This window comes from Stegodyphus dumicola, chromosome 3 (assembly GCF_044657685.1).
Source record: "Stegodyphus dumicola isolate Sdum_Otavi_A_Nest chromosome 3, ASM4465768v1".
Taxonomy (NCBI): Eukaryota; Metazoa; Arthropoda; class Arachnida; order Araneae; family Eresidae; genus Stegodyphus; species Stegodyphus dumicola.
Window position 1 is genome coordinate 230,637,715 of NC_140770.1, and position 19,396 is coordinate 230,657,110.

Here is a 19,396-nt window from a genome sequence, read left to right on the forward strand (position 1 = left end):
AGTTACTCAAAGGAGGTACAAAATGATTCCAAAGTATACTTTTTAAGCAGTTGCAACTATAAAATCCAAGATTCCATCAATAAAAATGTATGTAATTAAGCTTTGTGTTTGTACAGCTATACATACTACTCAAAATCCACATCGGGAATGATGATTTTGCCAGGAAAAAGCTTTTATCTACTTCTTTAATGTACCATTTTTACACACATATTCCATTCTAAAATCAGCGTATTTCAGTCTACTTGCCACATATTATTGAATCACCCTGTATATATATATATATATGAATTTAACAAACATTCTCTATTCGTAAAAAGCAAATTAAAGTTAATAAATTTAAATGAAATTTAATGCAAACAAATAAATGATTAATTATTGTTGTGAACTAATCTACAATATCATTTAAATTCTGAGAGCATATGTAAATCAAGTGCAAGTATCAAAATCCATTAATAAATATAAAATTCCAAAAATTATTTAATACTAAAAAATGTATTTATAAAAATGCATAAGTGAATGATTGTTTAGCAGGCTGGAGACAGACTTATCAAGGGGTAGTTGCATCCAAACCTAAATCTTTAATCATTCAATTCGTGTTTCGTCATCCATGTAGCCAAGGGTAAAAGTCAAAACCAAAAGTAATACTAAATGTGGTGAATTACTAAAAAGAAATTTAAACAAGTGGAATTTTGAGAAATTAGCAATTAAAAGACCAGAATTAAAATTAATAAATAAGATTAGAAAAACAAAGTAATTTAGAAACTCTTGCCTACAGAAACTTCCCCAACATGAATTATGCATATAAATAAAAAAGAAACTAGGCATTATCTATAAAAAATAATAAATTATACTTAAATAATACTAAAAAGGCAAGTAAACAGTAAGTTTTTATTTAACTTACCAACTATATTTGTTTTTGGGGAGTAGAGAAGCATTGTCAAACTAAGTGATGTTAAGTAGTGTGTTCTACAAACTTTAAATAGAGGGCGCTAATGTAAGGTTAAGTTGAGTGTAAAGCATATCTATGATCAATTTAAAAAACAAACCTATGCTGTAAACTTTTAAGTAATGTAAAATGTGTGTTCTGTTGTAAAAATATATAAAAAAATTCTAAAATGCAAACTGTAATGTTATGTGAAAAAATGCTGCAAACTATTAAGGAATGTAAAATATTAAGTATGTAAAAATTGAAAATGTTTTCAAAAAAAAGTATGAATAAAATTATTTTGAAGTAAAATTAAATTTTAATTTAGATTCTGAAGATTTTTTTAAATGTTATATTTACAGAAAGAAATTTATTGTAATATTCTAAATTTATTAAAACTGGATTTCAACTGGTTTAATCGAAACTTTACTAAATACTGGCCAAAAGTAAGGAAAATTAGAAAAAGATAAAAATCTTCACTCAATTAGATTCAAAGATGAAAATCTTCACTCAATTCATTAGAAAAAGATAAAAATCTTCACTTTATTCTTTTGAAGCAAATATATATATATATATATACATATAAATTACAGAGTAAAATAGAATATAAATCTACTTAAAGCAGCAAGCTACCTAAAATGAAAGAAATGAAAATCAAACATTCTTTCACTTTCAATGAAGTGAATCTTAATTTGTGTACTAAAAATTTAAATATTTTATATCGTTATTTTTAACAGAAGAAGGATTTTTCTTTGATTATTGACAGTTGTGTAGGAAATTTGTAAATGTAAATATAAATTTGAAACATGAGTATAATAAATCAGAAACGTGATTTTTACTACACTGTAAATACATTAGGGCATTTCACTATAAAGACATTAGGAATTTTGAATGGAAAGAACCAAAAGAAATCTATACTGTTGCCACGAATCAAACTTGTGTCTTCAGACAGATGTGCTAACTGCTACACTAAAAGAGCACATCTTTAATCCTTTATGGTATTACAGAACTTTTCTCACCCCCTCCCAATGAAAATCGTATTTTGTTACTATATTTAATGATTTATTTTTATTTAAAAGAATTTGAATTAAATTATTAAAACATGAGGTAATATTTCAAAGACATTTAATGAATATTATTCAGAACTCTCACAGACAGCACAAATTTGTTTATAGGAACATTATTGTGCCTTCATGTGTGTGAACAAAAAGACTTTAAGGGGTGTTGCAACCCAAAAATCTTCAAAAAATGGTGATTTTGGATTTTTGCATTTTCAAATTCTCTCCACTTTTAGCTTTCCAAAAATACCATTCTTTAATCTCTATGAAAATTAGAACTGTAAAAAATATAGTTTTAATTTGTCACCGAATGCTTTGAAATGAGGATTTTTACATAAAAGTGCGTTTTTCTCCAAACGTGATTTTTTTATACTCAATGTACCTTTTCTTACGAACTACTGCTCGCAGGTATCTAAACTTTTTATGCTTTATTTTTTAGGTTTCCTAATATTTACTGAAATGAGCTTTTTGTGATAAACTAAGAAAAAAAAATTTAAAAAATTTTTTTTGTCTGAGAAAAGTGCTAAATTTTACTATGCCTAACAAAATATACTGTAAATTACTCTAAAATTCAAAATGCTTCAAAAGCTCATTTCAGTATAATCAAATAGGTATACTTTAATTACACAAAAAATTTCAAGTATGTATCTATAGCAGATTTTGAGAAAAGGTACGTCGAAAATGGCCAATTTAACATTGTCGGTATAGAGGTTGCTGATATCCCTCAAGACCTACTGTGATGCAATCAATATGAATGCTTACATGAAACTATACAGAACATTGAATACCGTTCAGTATGCAACGTGTATTTAACATACATAAGTGTGTTAAGTGTAACTGATAAATTATGCATAGATAATATTACTAACATTAAATAAAATAATAATAAAGTGTACTGTTTTTCATTTGTATATTTATTGTGATTTTCCTTCTTTTGTGTGTACTTTATATTAAACAATCTCCCTCTCTCACACATATGAATGACATTTCACTCTAATCCTCAAGTGACAAATCAAATAATGCAAAAAACTCCACTTTTGGCAGCATTGATCAGGATTAATATTATGGTATGGAAGAACAATGAAAATCATGTTTTTCCATCAAGCATTGACAAAGCAATGAAACATTGATACTCCGTATGTGTCAAAGCATTTTATGGTTAGGATCTGTGAGAAAACACTATCAGGAGTATTTGGGATACTATATTTCACTTTGTTATGGTATAGTCTCCCTCACTTGATATGCCTTTTATAACTTATAAACTTTTTTAAGTTTAAAAATAATTTGTATGGCAACATAAAACTGAAGCTAACTTGATTAATGAATACAGGGACATGAGTATATTCCCCATTATTTAAGAAGAAATTTATAAGAATTAGAACTATCTGAAATAATGGCTGGTTACAATCAGTTTGGATAATTCTATGAAGTATTTTTAAGAAAGATTTAATCACTAACAAAAATCAAACTTAAATAATAGTAGGGAGGTAGTACATAAATTATAATTTCTAAATTAATGCAATTTATATTCTCATGAAGTAGAATTCTAGTGTCTTACCTCTACAACTATATAATCGCCAGGTGATGGCAACTGACAATTGCTTGAATTCTGTTCAACAGGAATCGGTAGTTGTGGAAAAATTACTTTAGTATTCCAGTCATTTCTGCCAGACCAGTCTAAGTTAGAACGCTTACTTGGCTACAAAATAAAGAAAATGGTAATGAAATTTAAAATATATATATATAAATTACCAAAATCATTATTATTAATTATGCTCAGCAATTGAAGGATTGTATAACACATCAAAGCAGATTTAATAGAGGAATGCAAAGAATATCGATCACAAGGAATATATTGTTACGAATTTGGTATTTAAAAAGCTAATGTTAGTTCAATTATAAATTAAATGGTTTTATTTCTCGTGCAGTGCAGCGCGTGTCGAATATTAAAAGAAAGCTAAGCCAGAAAATTAAAAATATAAGAGCGCGTGCGTTAAATAAATAAATATCTCTTTTTTTTATTTCGAGAAAGTACTGGAAAATTCTAGCGTGTGATTTTAAAATGTTATAAAAGGAGGAAAACATCTCAGTTTGTAGTTAGTTGCTTAGTTTGTTGTGGTTTAGAAAACTGCTCTTGTTGATTGTAGCGAATTCGCGGATTAGCGTTCTTTAGCTGTTTTGAATTATGTTCTATTGGACATTTGAGTAGTTAAAAGATAACTACTGTGAGATATTGTAATACTGCATGATAATTTGAGAAAATTTAAGCATTTTTGTGGTGATAATAATAAATTTTTATTCATTTTTTTTCATCGGACTTGTGCATTCATTTCATAACGAACCCGTACGCACGCAACAATATCTTTCATCATCTTTGCTTTCAAAATTTTTGAACTCATTTAAAATATTATATATGAGCATAAAATATTAAATGCGTATAAAAATTTGAATAAACTATTAATAGTTCAAACAAATATTTGAGTAAAACTGCATAAGGTATTAGAAATAGCTTTTATTAATTAAAATACATATCTAATTTGTTTAACTTTTATTATTAACTTATTTTGAATATTTTTATGCTAATTCTCATTTTTCTCATTAAAATTTAAGAATTAGACACACTTCATTTTCTAAAATAATTACTATTGTCAAGGTTGATGAATTAACTATGGGTAATTCTGTGAGTCAAGTACTTACTGATATTTACATACATTATTTTGAAGTCACAATTATTTGAAAAACTATTTTTTCAACTCTTTCACTTCTTTTATACACTCACATTTTTTTACAGAAATGAAGAAGATTTAAGAAAGATTTTATTTTCAACTGATCCAATCATCTAGTTTATTTTTAAAACTAAATCTGGTTATTCCCTTCCTTTTCCTTGATATTCTAATCAATTGCAGTGAGTCTGATTTCAGTACTATTGTACTGTTACTGTCTGTTTGCATGCTTATATTAAATCATGATGCTCTATTAAACAATAAAAAAAAGCTTCTTTTTATTCTCATGGCAAATAAACAAATTATAATGTAGAGTCTTGCTTATGCGATCTAAATGGGCAGGCAGAACGCCAGATAAGCAAAAATATCAGGTAATAGGGAGGTTTCATTAAAAGAAAGACCTATTAAACATCAAACTACGTTATAATTGTACACATTATGAGCCTAATAATGAATTTTATAATAAACATAAAATATTAACTGAAAATATGAACTTAAGTGACAGAACTGTCTGAAGTTAAATACAGTACGTACAGCACTTTAAAAGTTCAGTTCCTGTAATGACTGACAGAAATTTTTTTATCATTATCTATTTTCTTGATGAACACTGTTTCTTAACTGCTAAGGTCTTGCCATCTTTGTTGCATCACTATGTCAATTCCTGTAGTTTCTTCTTGCTGCTTAATATATTTAACTGCAGTTTCTAGAGCCTTAACACCATCGTTATATGAAATTTTGCCAGACTCAAGAGTTGATGCTTGATATTGATCTTCAATTTCATTTTCAGCACAATTTATTCATCAGTTATTTCATACTGATCATCATCCTTCGTCCAGCTTTTGATTTCTTGCAAAGACGCATCTTTACATCCAGAGATATATTGCATTAAAAGTAGAATGGTTTCTTCAATTTCATCTATGCTTTCTGTTTTCACCTTTTCATCATTACTTCTTCCATCATTTGATAATTGTTGTAGCTTTTATGCAGGCCCAGGCATGTGCAACCCAATAAGCAACATCCTTTACATTGATGTATTTCAACTTTTCAATCATGTTTTGTCCTTCAATTTCTTCTACCATTGGGAACAGTAAGTTTTTGCAATAACTTCTTTTTATCACTTCCAAAATGCCCTAATCCATAGGCTGGCATACGGTAATTACAACTGCAGGCAAGAATGTTGCCTTAATGTTACCATCTTGAAGCTTCTCTGCATCAAGATGCATTGGAACATTATCCAGCAACAAAACAGCTTTTCTCAGTAAATTATTTTCTTTTGGAAACTTCTCAGTTGAAGGAATAAATTCCTTAAAGAACCAGTCTTTAAAAATTTCACTATTCATCCATGAGTTTTTCTGACTATAGTATTTTACACGAAGAGTGATTTGAAACTGTTTTAAAGGCTCCAGAATTTTGGGACTTTCATTATAAGATTCACTTTGAGGTTTGTTATAGCATTACTGCATGCTAAAATTGTCAGCCTTCTCTTACTATCTATTTCTATTTCTTACTATCTACTTACTATTTATTACTATGCTTAGGCTGCCACTTTGGTTCTGGCTGCAAGAATCTTACTAGGTAACATCTTGTAATTAAAGCCCAACCCATCACAATTAAATATCTGATCATTCATTAGGCTTTCACATTCAATTAATTCCTGAAGTCTTCCAATTTTCTTGAATGCTTTCATTTCTTCAAAATGTGATGAAAGTTCTTCACCACAGGCACTTAACTGATGGACACTGTAGCGTTCTTTCATTGGTCAAACCAACCAACACTTGCAGTGTAATCTGGATTCTCTTCATTGAAATAATTATGAAAAAGCAATGCTTTTTGCTGTAAAATAGGCCTTAAAATGGGTCCATGTTTGCCTTTGAACCGTGTAAACCAAACGTACAAAGATTTGCTCCATTTTTTATAGTTGTACATTTCTTTTCTTTAACACACAGTCCATGCTTCATGATGCGCATCACACTGTTCTTTACATTCATTCATTTTCCAGTCTCCTACTGTTAGCAGCCCAAGGACATTTTGGAAGAGCTGTCAGCTACTTTCTGCATTGTCTCTTCCTCGTCCTTTCTAAATCACCTCAAGTTTTTGTTCCAATAATACAATGGATTTCTTTCTTTTCATTGCCATTTTTTCTGTACTTACTTAGATTTCAACATTTAAACACCACAAATATATTTTTCAAATAAATAATAACACACAGACACATATGCATGAAGCATGAACAGTAACAGACTACAAAACCGATTTACATAAATGCACTGCATTGAATGAAAAATACATGAGTCATAATGTAAATGGGTACAGGAGCAGCAATAACAATAAGGAAAAAAAAAAAGAGACTATAATTACAACTTGCAGTTTTTGTTGCTCTTTTTTTTTTTTTTTTTTTTTTTTTTTTTTTTGTGTGTGTGTGTGTGTGTACGAAGGTATGCCAGATAATACAGGTGAGAGTAAGTCCAGACACCCAGGTGGCTTACAAGGACTATTCAGGTATCGCCTGGAATCCACAACTGTATAACGCAAGAACTCCCGGTACCCCAGGAGTGCGGCATCGAGGTAAATAAAAATATACTTTTATTTTACTGAAAATTAGAAAGATGATCAAGAAAAGACAACTTAATCTGCCAAAATTCTGGCATAGATTCTCATGTAATAATAATGATATGCAATGTAACACATATGACAAACAAGAAAAAGTGGAGTTACCTTATCTTTTTTAATACAAGGAGATTTACAGATACTTAAACAAATAAATGACTTTATCTCCGTTTTATTTTAAAAGAATACACAAGTCCCCTTAAACTGAATGGTTTGTACATCTTTATATATATTCATTTTTATATTAACAATGATAAAAAATAATAATAAAACTCTCTTACTCCTAAAACTTGAACTAAATGATAATTTCCTATCTCTTTCTGGTGTAGTTCTAAGGCACATGCTCGAAATAAATTATAAACTTCATCTGCTCTACATTTTTTTACATCTTCAGGCACATCGTCTCTTAAACGGTGAAATGCTTGAGTTTTCTGCAAATGCAAAATTTATTGTTGATTATATAAACTATACACTTTGTTTCATAATAACAAATACACATAAAAAGTAATTAAATTTAATGGTACAATTTTCCTGAAGTGCTTTTATTGAAGTTATACTTTTCCCACTTTTGTGAAAAAAACCTTTTATTTACTGTCACAGTTATTAATAGAAAACATTAAAGCTTTCACATTAGAATGATATTTATATAAGAGCTCTTATTAAATAAAAGTATTTGGTGAACATGGAGTAAAATGAATTGTATGATTTTAGAATCTTTTTGAAATATTTCAGCCTCGGTTATAAATAAGATATGTGAAAGAAATACTAATGATTTATTCTGGTGCTCTAGCAATTTCTATTTCTGCAGCAAGGTCTACCTAAAGCAAAATTGTTCCCAACTTTTTTAGGCTTCATATACTGGAAAAACAAAAATTTTTTAAATGTTCTATGTGATTTTGTACCTTTTATAAATGTGTTAGCAACCCCTGCAGTATTATTGCAGCCAGATGACTGATAACTAATCACTTAAGGACACAAATTGGTCTTTGTCACACTTTAAAATTTCATCAAGAGTAGGGTACTTTGACATAAAGTGATGTCGCAGTATGTTCAAAATCATTAGCAACTCTGTTTTTTCTGACATTCATAAAATTTTTTTCTTTAAACTGCATTACGTTAATGATACGAAGAACACAATGAAAGAGGAAATTAAAAATTATTCAGTTTTATCACACTGATCTAAACTTGATCACTTTGCATCTAATATTAAATTTTTAATAAAATTATATCTGATTATTGCAAAGAGCTGTTATTGCATGGTGTTTTCCAAAAAAATATATTATTTATGCTACATTTTTTCATATTCTACTGTTTTTTATTATCTTATTAAAATTCTAGCCTCATAATTTGTTAGTTTTTTTATTGCATTCTCAAACTTGGTAACAATTGATATTATTGACCACATGGTTAAAATTCTTCTTTTCTTCACATGCATACAAAAAATAAAATGTTTTTTTATTCTGAGCAATCATAAAAATTTAGTAGATATTCCATTATTTTTATCAATTAGTTCCAAAACTATACGTTTTACACAGGTTTAACTTTTGGATCATTCCCCTTTAGTAAAATTCATACTTTGAACCTGAAAGATTTTATCCCAAACATGAACTCTTGGCTTGAATTCTAGTCAAAGTGGCTTAATATGCTCTGCTGAGTTTTACATTGCAAAACATAAAACTTATATTAAAAGAAAAAAATATAAATCAATCATTAAAAATTGTACAATGGAAAATCATACCCTTTATTTCCCCACTGCTATAACAGTTATTACTTTTTATTGCTATAATAGTTTTATTATTGGCAAAATAGATTTCATGAAGGCTCTTCAAACATTAAAATATTGCTGTTTTGTTGATGATCTAAATTTTAATCTCTATTTATTCTAAATTTTTTAAAGAATTTGATTTCTCAGTTGTTTCTTATTCACCTCTCCATCAATGCATGTAATCAGAGGTTACATTTTCACAGAAATTTCTAGATGGTTTTTCTACATTCAGATTTATCTATATTTTTTTATTAATATCATATTTGCATTTGCAGCTGAAAAAGAAGGTATTATTTTTGAACTATAACACTACAAAATTTATATATTATGCCAATTATTTACATTACATCAATTCTTGTTTATTGTATCTCTTAAATCCATTAGTGTGTCTGTGTCTGGAAGTTAATATACATTTTTAAGGCCAAAAAAAGACAATGATATTTCGTAGGATGACAGCATTCTTAATTGATCTGACATTAAAAGGAACCATTTAATCCACGCCATAACTCTTGCTGAATAAAATCATGCATACAGGGAAGGTGGAAATCAATACCCTTGAGAACATTTTCAGAAATTAGATTCAGAATTGTTTTAGAAGAATTTCAAAAAATATCAACTGCATATCAGAATATTTGCTTCTCTTTTCACAGCTGGTATCAATCTCATCCACATAAATGGAATCTCTACAGTTGCCAGCAGGTATGCAATTTAAAGAAAATTCAAGCAAATTTTTGTAAATTGTACCCATCTAAAGAAAAGATTTCAGCAAAGTAATGTGTTAATAAACCATAATTCTGCTACTGAAATATTCAAAAATCAAATAGTATCTGGGTTCTTGTTTAAGGGTATCCTACCACTGGCCAAGTCACTAAAGATCACTAAATACTGATAATTCTTTCCAGGTTGAAACCTAAGCAAATGGACTGGTTGCATTTTCATAGTTTCTATACATGTAATATGAATATGAAGCAGCTTTTCTTAAGAAGTCCTCCATGAAAGTAACCCTCCCCTTTGAGAGATAGCTATTGTATGCTTTGCCATGTTTATATAACTATGAGATTTCAGAAAAGAAGATAGAGGCATACATTTTGAAAAATTAAATTTAATATAAAATCAAAACAATGCTAAGTTTTTGAATAAAAAAGAAAGCTTGAATTTCTAAAATATTACAGATTTGAATATTATTAATTTATGTATTTACTAACTATCTATACAGATCTAATAATGAATCTTAGTTTTTTTTTGAATGCCTTTGTTTTTGGATCTAGCCATAAAAAGAAACTCTGCTTTTTGACTGAACATAACTTGCACATAATACTTCAAATTGTATTCATATTTTGGCATTCATTCTAGAATATTAATTCAGGAACATTCACTATATTATAAAAGTTACATATTTTGGAATATCTACTATTACAAGTTCTTTCATAGGTAGCATTTTGAGACGGCAATAAAAATTTTCTAATTATTTAAAATTTTTAATTATACAATAAAGTTTTTAAATTAATAATATGATAAAAAAGTGTAATTCACTAAAACGTGTTATTGATATAATTTCAGTTCATAAAATATTAACATTTTATTTAGTATACTTTTGTGTAGCAAGTTTCATATGTTAAAATACTGAATTATTTTAATTTTTCATTTAAATTAAATTTATCAAATCAACTTTCTCAAAATTAAAAAGTTCAATTTAAATGAAATTAAAGTAAAATTAGCTGAGCAAAACACAGCAAATTTTACAAACATAAAAAAAGAAAAATAGATTAAAAATTTTATTAATATTCTAGATAATTTTAAAAATTCGTTTCAATATAGTAATAATAAATATTTATTATGCATTATTAATAAAAATAAATTCTATATGAATTATTACTTTTCAGTATAACTTTATTTGGTTATGGTTGTGTGTGATTATGGCAAAGCCTCGAGGGCTATCCTGCCTAAGGGAAGGGATGCCTTCATGGAGGACTTCTAAGGAAAACTGGCTCATATACACATTACACATGAGGAAAACCACAAAAACACCAATGCAGCCAGCCCGTTTGCGGGATTCGAATCTCAGACCGTACTACCAGTGTTCAGCGACTTTACCACTCGGCCGCTGGTGGGCATAACTTTATTTGGAAATTTAAGATTAAAAATAACTATGGCAATTCACTGAAGATGGTAACAAAGTGCGCAAACCAAATTTGATATTATTATGACTGATGACAAAGATGCCAAATTAAGATGATGTTAAAAAATTCTCTAGGGTATAATTCAAAAAAAAATTTTTTTCAAGAAATTTGTAAAAAAATTTAAAAATACAAATTTTTAAAATAAGTCAGAAAAAATGTCAGAATTCTTTTTGGATTGAGCCTAATTTTTGAATTATGAAAGAAGAAATTAAGTAAGTATAATTAAAAAGGAAATATTAGATATACACAAAATTCAATTAACATTGAGGAGTTGAAATTCTGAGTGGTAATTAATAAAAACACTAACTGTTGCTGTGATTTTTATAAAACTTGGCACTTTCTCATAATTTCAGGTGTAGAATTGAAATATGGAAAAAAAAAACCAGTATGTTATTTCAGAAAAAGTCTGATTTTGTGTCAAGTACCTATGTTAGAAGAATGTTGTATATAAATCTAATACATATCTTAAGTTGTGCTTTAGAAACATGAAAATGTTGATTGGCTGACTAGAACAAGAGATACAGAACTGTCCCCCCTCTTCTTTTTGACTTGATATATATTTTAAATTATGTTTAGACTTTATACCCATGAAGAAATATCATTATTCTAATAAAGAACTGTAACTAAATGCTAATTATTTCAGTAACAAGAAATAATAGCTCTTGAGTAAGCAAAGTAGAGGCCAACTGAAAGATTAGAGATTTAATTTATGATATAATTAAAGCACAGTTAAACGATCAACGATTAAAAAGAAAATCCCTTTAATTTATTCATTTAACAGAGATTTATGATTATAAAGTTTCTTATATTTCCAATGTACCTGACCCCTTGTTAATTAAGTATTTGAAACTGTACCTATACATGTATGCATTTTAAAAAGCAAGTATAATTAATTTGATTGATAATTACACATTGTTTACATTGAGATAAACAAATAATAAATGCTAAATTGGTTTTGATAATAGTCAGTTAATTTGCTTGAAAAAGATTAAATGCATAATCAAAGAATTTTTTATTTAAATGCTATGCATGTTAAAATAAATTAATTGAATTGATTTATTATTAAACAGTTAAGAATTATGATTAAGAAACATATTTCAAATATAGAAAGTCTTTTTCTCCTGGCATTAAAATTCACTTACATTTTAGTTAAAAAGTGCTAAAAGGATTTTGAAATGCACAATGTTTCATGTGTTTAATTTTATATACCTCTCTCATACTGTAAGGAAAAACATATGCAAATTCATATTTCACTCTTTCAACTAGAGATAATGTGTCCTGATGAGCTTCTTCTGTTTCACCACAAAACCCACAAATAAAATCTGAGGTAAATGCCACATCTGTGAAATATAAAAAACTTAATGAATCATTTTATGGAAACATTACCTAACATAGAATGAGTATACTACCACAGCATCAAGGGTTAAAAAAAGGTAAATACATTCTTTCCTAATGTTGAATAAGTGACCTAAACATTTTAAAGAAAGTGTGTTTTTCTATTTTATATGTCATAAAATACTTTGCATGCAGAACTGTACTATTTATTTTCTACTTTTGTCCTTGAAATAACAATTTCCAAGCAAATATTTACTCCATAAGATGTACTTTTAACCCATTCTTAAAATATGATGAAGATAAATGTGTAACCTCTATAAATCATATAGTCTTTTCTTTTGTACAACTTAATGTAGACTATGAGTGGCAACAGTAGAAAACAAAAATAGTCGTAGTATGATGCAGGGCCCGATTTAGCATTTTTTCTAGGCGGGGCAAAAACTTAAAATTGCCGCCTTTACCCATCTTTAAGTTTCTGTAACAAAGTTTAGTTTTTTAAATAAACATAGAAATAGGTAGTTTTTGAGATAAAATGTAAAATCCATTTTATAGTAAGAAATTCCTTATGTGCCATTTTTGTTCTAAAAGAAATATACATAACAAATGGTTTAGTTTCTTTACTTATGGCAAAGCATAAGAGAACTACCTGCCTAAGAGGGAAGATGTCTTCTGAGGTCTTTCTAAGAGTAATTGGCTCATATGCAAGTTATACATGAGCGAAACGGTGGAAACACCCATGCAGCCAGCTAATTCGCTTGATTCTAACTTCCGACCAAACTACCAATGTTCAGACTTTACATCTCAGCCGCTGGTGGCCGAACATACATACCAAAAGTTACATAATTAAAAACCCATGCGAACACTCTTAATGCAGTCACTTCTCCGGTGCACTGAAATAACCAAATTTACATTTTCCCTGAAATGGGGATTTTTTTCAATATTTGCAACAATACCTACTCACACTAATAAATGATGCTAATAGAAAATGATTCAGCACTAAATACTAAAATAGTTCAGCACAGCACAAAAATGGGAATCAGACATTACTAAATAATAAAAAAATTCATTTAAACAAATACAAGCAAATTACAAATCACTAATACAATGGACTGAGTAATTTTGTACCAATGTCTCGATACTAACACTAACTTTAACCTAGCATGTTAAATATTCATTTCACAATAACGCCTTCATGTAGCCTACTCAAGAACTCTACTATCGTCCTTACAAAGCCCGATAACACAATAAATATTTACATATTCATGCAAAAGACTATTTTTGTACTGTAATAATCATTTTCTCTAAAATATGCAATTTTGGAATATTTGCAACAATAACTGCCAGACCATGGAGGTAAGAAAGAAAGGAAGGGCCAACCCCGCACTTCGAGTGAAGCACTGCTCCGAGGGCTTCGGTCTCCAGATGGAGTGTTTAGCACACTGATAGTATTTTGACACACGATACCTCCATACAAATCGAAAAATGGGACACTTCCGCATAAAAGAAACATTCATTGTGTGATGGATAATAGCAATTTGTATAGTTATGCTTATACAAAATGTTATGTTTAAAGAAGATTTTAGCAAAAATGTTACGCTTAAAGAATGAAAAATACCTTATGGTACCTTTAAAATTATATACGTCTTTCAATACCCTTAATTATGCACTCGTAATAAAAATAATCGGTACTATTCGGTTTTGAGGGCCGTAAAAAAATTGCAGCGAAAATGTATGCGCAAAAGCGCCAAATCTAGCAAACGCGCCCATTTAACAGCGCGCCAAATCTAGCGTACCTGTTGATTTCAGATTGCGTAAGTTTATATAGTTTTATATTTCTTAAGCCGCCATTGACATACTAGTTTAATTTTTAAATCCTTTTTTGATATCCTATGGATTTAACCATTTGGGAATTGCCCATGACGAAAAGTCGGCAATAGAATTTTGGGTAAAGTGCAGAATCACCCACTGCTTGAAGCGTTTTTAAGAATTGCACATACTCGGTATCCATGTGCACATCGACCTATTTTCACTTAAAAAAAATCCCAGAATTGCACAAAAATGGCACTGTGCACACCCTTGACTTTATCTATGTACACATCGACGTATTTTCACTTAAAAAGTAAAAGAAAATTGACAAAAATTCAATTGTTTTTACCCTTGTAAAAAGCGGCAAGCAAATATGTGAGCGATTCTGCACTTTACCGAGAATATTTTCAAAGAAAAGGCATCATTCATTATAGAAAATTACGTTTGAACAACGAGATGAAATTATGCTTTAGCGATAAGTCGGTAGCGAAATAGCGATGCAGGCATCCATTCAGTTATGTTTAGCAATTTTTATATAAATTATGACAATGACCTGAAATAGTTATTTACTCTTATGCTTCTATCCAGTCATGTTTAGCCTTTTTCATATAAATTATAATAATAAAAAAGTATTATATGAAATTAACCTTTCACCTAAATTAAAACATCAATCTTAAATAGTTATTTACTACTATACTTCCTTTTTTGCGGCAGTTATTAGGGTTGCTGCAATTATTTTTCTCAGCATTGGCATCAACAATAGATTGGTGATTTTATACGGCTCTCGAAACCGAATACAGTCAAAAGTCGTTAATTCGGACACCCATAATCCAGAATGATCTATAATCCGGACCTCAAAGCTACAAACTTTCTGCACATGCGTCGCGTTCACGCATGCGCACAGGCGTTTACGAGAGCGCGTAAGACCCTTACGGCTGCGAATATGTTTGTGCGCATGCGCGTTTAAATTGTAACGGAGTTATACGCTAAGCTAAAGTTATCTAATTCAGTTAATGTTGCCGATTGCGTTGTTCCTTAATCTTCGAATTGGATCCGGCTTATTATTTTTTGCAGACTGTCAGAGCAATTTTATAAAAGTAAGCTTGAACGTTCGATTATGTCAAATAGAATTTCCGATATATATTACTACAAAGCGAAAGTATGTTTTGAAATCCGAAATCTGTTTATCAATTTCACGCTGCTCTGCGGCAGAGGGGGGGGGGGCAGAAACGTCATTATTAGATTATGATAGATTAGAAAGATTATGTCAAATAGAATTTCCGATATATATTTACTAATATGTAATTTGTATCTACAAAGCGAAAGTATGTTTTGAGATCCGAAATCTGTTTATCAATTTCACGCGGCGAATTGGGAGTTGATCTGTCAACACTATCCTTATCTTCAGGACAGATGTTTTTATTTTATTTGGTTTATAATTCCATACTAAGTGTAGTATTTCATTCTGTCTTTGATATGATTTAAATCAAGTTCCTCGTCATTATAATTCACTTCCGATAGTGAAGAAAGTGACCCAGAGGTTATTGAAAACGAAAACATTTCGATTGACAAATTAGTCGGTATTCTCAACACAGCAATTATAGGACTTGAACAGCGGAACTTTGTAACTAAACAAGAAATTATGTCTGTTTAAAAGAATTAAAGAGAAAGGGTTTAACCCTAGTATTCGGTGCACACGGGATTTGGCTACTTTTGGCGACTTTATGATGAGCAGTGACAACGGGACATATACGATGAGTAGTTAACGGGTCATTCAAAGAAAATATATAGTTAAACATAGTATATAGTATATATATATATTATGTGTGTATATACATATACTATGTGTGTATACTATATATATAGACGTTCTTTGGATCATTTTTGGTGTTGGCGATAATTTTCAAAGTCGCGCCAAGGCTGCACCGTATACTAGGATTTTACCAAGAGAAAGTATTATCACATGAAACGAAGCAACTTACATTGAAGGAAATGTTTAATAAAGTAAACAAATAAATATTAAGCTTTTTTTTTTTTTTTGTAAATTTTGATACCCTTTAGATCATAATTGTTCTTTATTTCATAAATTACGGTTTCATATTTTTAATTTTTTAATTTCTGCATGCCATCTTACCAGATTTAAACTGATGATCTATAATCCGGAAAAATCGATAATCCGGAATCGCCGAAGTCCCGACGAGTCCGGATTAACGACTTTTGACTGTAGTAGCAAATAATCTTTAGTTACAAACAATAGATTATGTAAGTTAGGACAATAGATGAGCTGATTAATTACATAACTAACTTTCATTAGCTATACATAACAACAATATGGGCTACTGCTGAAAGGAAAAGGTTAGTATTTGTACTTCTTTTCATAATTCTTATTTCAATAATAATTTTATGTTCTTACCTAACACTCTTAAAATATTACGGAATTAAAATTTTACTTTGCAAGCCTTTTGTTCTGAAAATAAATCTATGGCATCGTCATAATTAACTTGACAATCCGCAGGACAATACAAATATTGTGAAAGGCATTCTGAAAATCATAGGTGTAGATCTGTTGCAAGAGATAAAAAGCTCTAGCCTATTTTATGTCAACGAATAACACTGGGGCTTGTTTTTTAAAAACGGCAAGTTCCTGACAGAACTCAAATGCGTTTAGAGATCTCGCTCATATTTTCGTGCAAGATCTGCTCCATTCTTTTGCAGTTCTTTAGTTGACATATTCAATATTTCACGACCACTAAGGAATGGAAGTTTGAATTTAGTGTAATAGCCCTGTTTGCCTTCATTTTAATTTCTGATAAGATTCGATCAAATACAATTTTCATTGCATTAGAAAGTAGCTGAACACGATGAAATGTTCGTGATTCGTCCTTGCACAATTCATCAAATTCCTTTTGCGTTTTAGAATTCGTTTATCTGTCAGAATAGGTTCAACCTCAATTGTTTTCACCTGCTGCCTTAAATTCTTTTATCCAATATTCCGCAGGAATTTCTCTCACTTTTTGCAAAGTTTTGGTCAGACCTTCCATTAAAACGACGGAACGCGCAAGAATATCTTCCATTTGAATTTCAGAATTTATTCGATTGATTTCTCGAAGAATATTAGCCCAAATTGTCAGGCTGATAATAAATTCAAAATTTTTTACAACATGTAGCAGATGTCCTGCTTCATACTTTGATAGATAATTAATTTTGAAATAGTAATATAGTACTTTGAAATATAATTAATTTCTTTCAAGGATTTTATTACTTCTGGTAAATTCGTTAGAAGGGCTTTCGCAGCCACATATTTTGACGACCATCTCGTCTGGCTGCTTCCTTTTGAGTTGGTTTTTGTACATCTCTTCGTTATATCCCATCGAATAGTGAATCCGACAAAAAAAGCTAAATATCTTCTGGATAATTCCAAAGAAGTTAACTGCTGTGGGGCAAGACGAGGCAATGGCACACAGACAAGATTCAAAGAATGAGCGAAACATCACACATATTTCTGCCAGCTTATTCATTTCTGTAATCCTGGCTTGTACTCCAGGATCTAATAGGGCCGGTAAGTGCAGGCCATGTTAGATTCGTAATCCTCAAATTGATCATGACATTGCCAATGTCTAAACCATCAAGCGTCAGTTTTTTCACAATCCGTTGAGAAATACATTCTCTCATCTTTCCACCAAATTCTATGAAATCAATAAAGCTTTCCTTTATTTCACACACAACCGCACATATTTTTTACGTATTGAATCACCCGGCTCATTTTTTCTGTATGCGACACATCTGGAATGCAATCGAGCATTATTGTGTAATATTTGGCTTCTTTAATATCATATAAAATGCTATTGCGAACTGTTTTTGTCATCACATCAGTAATTTCATTTTGAATTATCTTTGTTAAATATGATGCTTGTCCCTTCTTTAGGAATTCTAACTGGTACTTAAGAGTTATGTTTGACTAGCAAAGTCATTAAATCAAAAAAATTGCCTTGACTAGGCCGAGGACACTTTGTGAGCAGATTGCCAGGGGTTTCATCAGACCCACGGAAAGAAAGACAGTTTGTTGAAAGATACAATACAGCATTCATACTCACCTGTAGGATCTTTCTCCATTTTTCTTTCTCTGTGTGAATTAATCTCTTAATGTCATGATGCCTTGACACTATTTCATTTGTTGTAGTCTTTCCACCACTTAATCATGCATTCTCTCTGGTATTTCAGATATTTCGTGCTAAATGCCTTTCTAAAGCTTTTTTTCCAATTAGTGAATCATGTAGTGCTGATTTAACGGCAGTGGCATGTTTCTGATAAATTTCACAGGGTGTACAAAAATAGCATTTTTATTGTCTTGGAATATATAATCCAAGATCTTTTTTAAACCTTTCATTATTTGCTAATGATCTGTGCCACAATGAAGATGTTAAATGTCTTCCATCACGTTCAGGGAACCTAAGGTCTACGTTGTTGGATATTTTTCAGCTAATAATACAGCTTGACTGCTAAGAAAGATCGTTCATTTTTTTCTGTGATTGGCCAACTATCTGGGTCCGACAAATCAAAAGATTTTAAGTCTTATTTCTGTTGCACACACTCACCTAAATTAGAAAATACTTTATATCCTAATTTCATGTCCTCTAGATGTTAGTTTGAGGTCTATGAAGAAAGTTGTTCTCTCAGTTGCCAAAATGAAGTGTGTTTGAGGATGATAAATGAAGATTCCTTATCTTAGTCATGCAAATTGCAAGAAATATCAATATCGTTTAGAATCTTGGCACTATCGGAATTTGCGGCAGGATCTGACGGTTCGTCTTTTCCATTAAACCATTTTTCATTTTAGCTGCAATTTGTTTTCTCTTTTCAGTCCTATCTCTTGCTCTGGTTCTATATTCTGCCCCTGAGAGTTTTTTCCTAGACTCTCTCATGATTTCTTGCACCCTATATAATATATAGTATAACTTACTTTAATAAGAAAAGCTAAAAATTGACATAATTTCATT

The 19,396-nt window shown here is 30.0% G+C and overlaps 1 protein-coding gene and 1 long non-coding RNA gene across 2 annotated transcripts in view; one reads left to right on the forward strand and one right to left on the reverse strand.

Moving 5' to 3' along the window:
- LOC146998290 (uncharacterized) overlaps positions 1-19,396 on the forward strand; it is a 58,283-nt gene that overhangs the window by 24,375 nt on the left and 14,512 nt on the right. The gene's annotated exons all lie outside the window — the stretch shown is intronic.
- The window catches only part of LOC118192672 (uncharacterized), a 70,879-nt gene that overhangs the window by 5,119 nt on the left and 46,364 nt on the right, over positions 1-19,396 (reverse strand). Inside the window, exons 9-11 of the mRNA XM_085813893.1 lie at positions 12,468-12,598; positions 7,595-7,744; positions 3,542-3,682 (exon numbers count right to left, since the gene is read on the reverse strand). Coding sequence (XP_085670019.1) covers positions 3,542-3,682; positions 7,595-7,744; positions 12,468-12,598 — 422 coding nt within the window. The remainder of the gene's footprint in view (positions 1-3,541; positions 3,683-7,594; positions 7,745-12,467; positions 12,599-19,396) is intronic.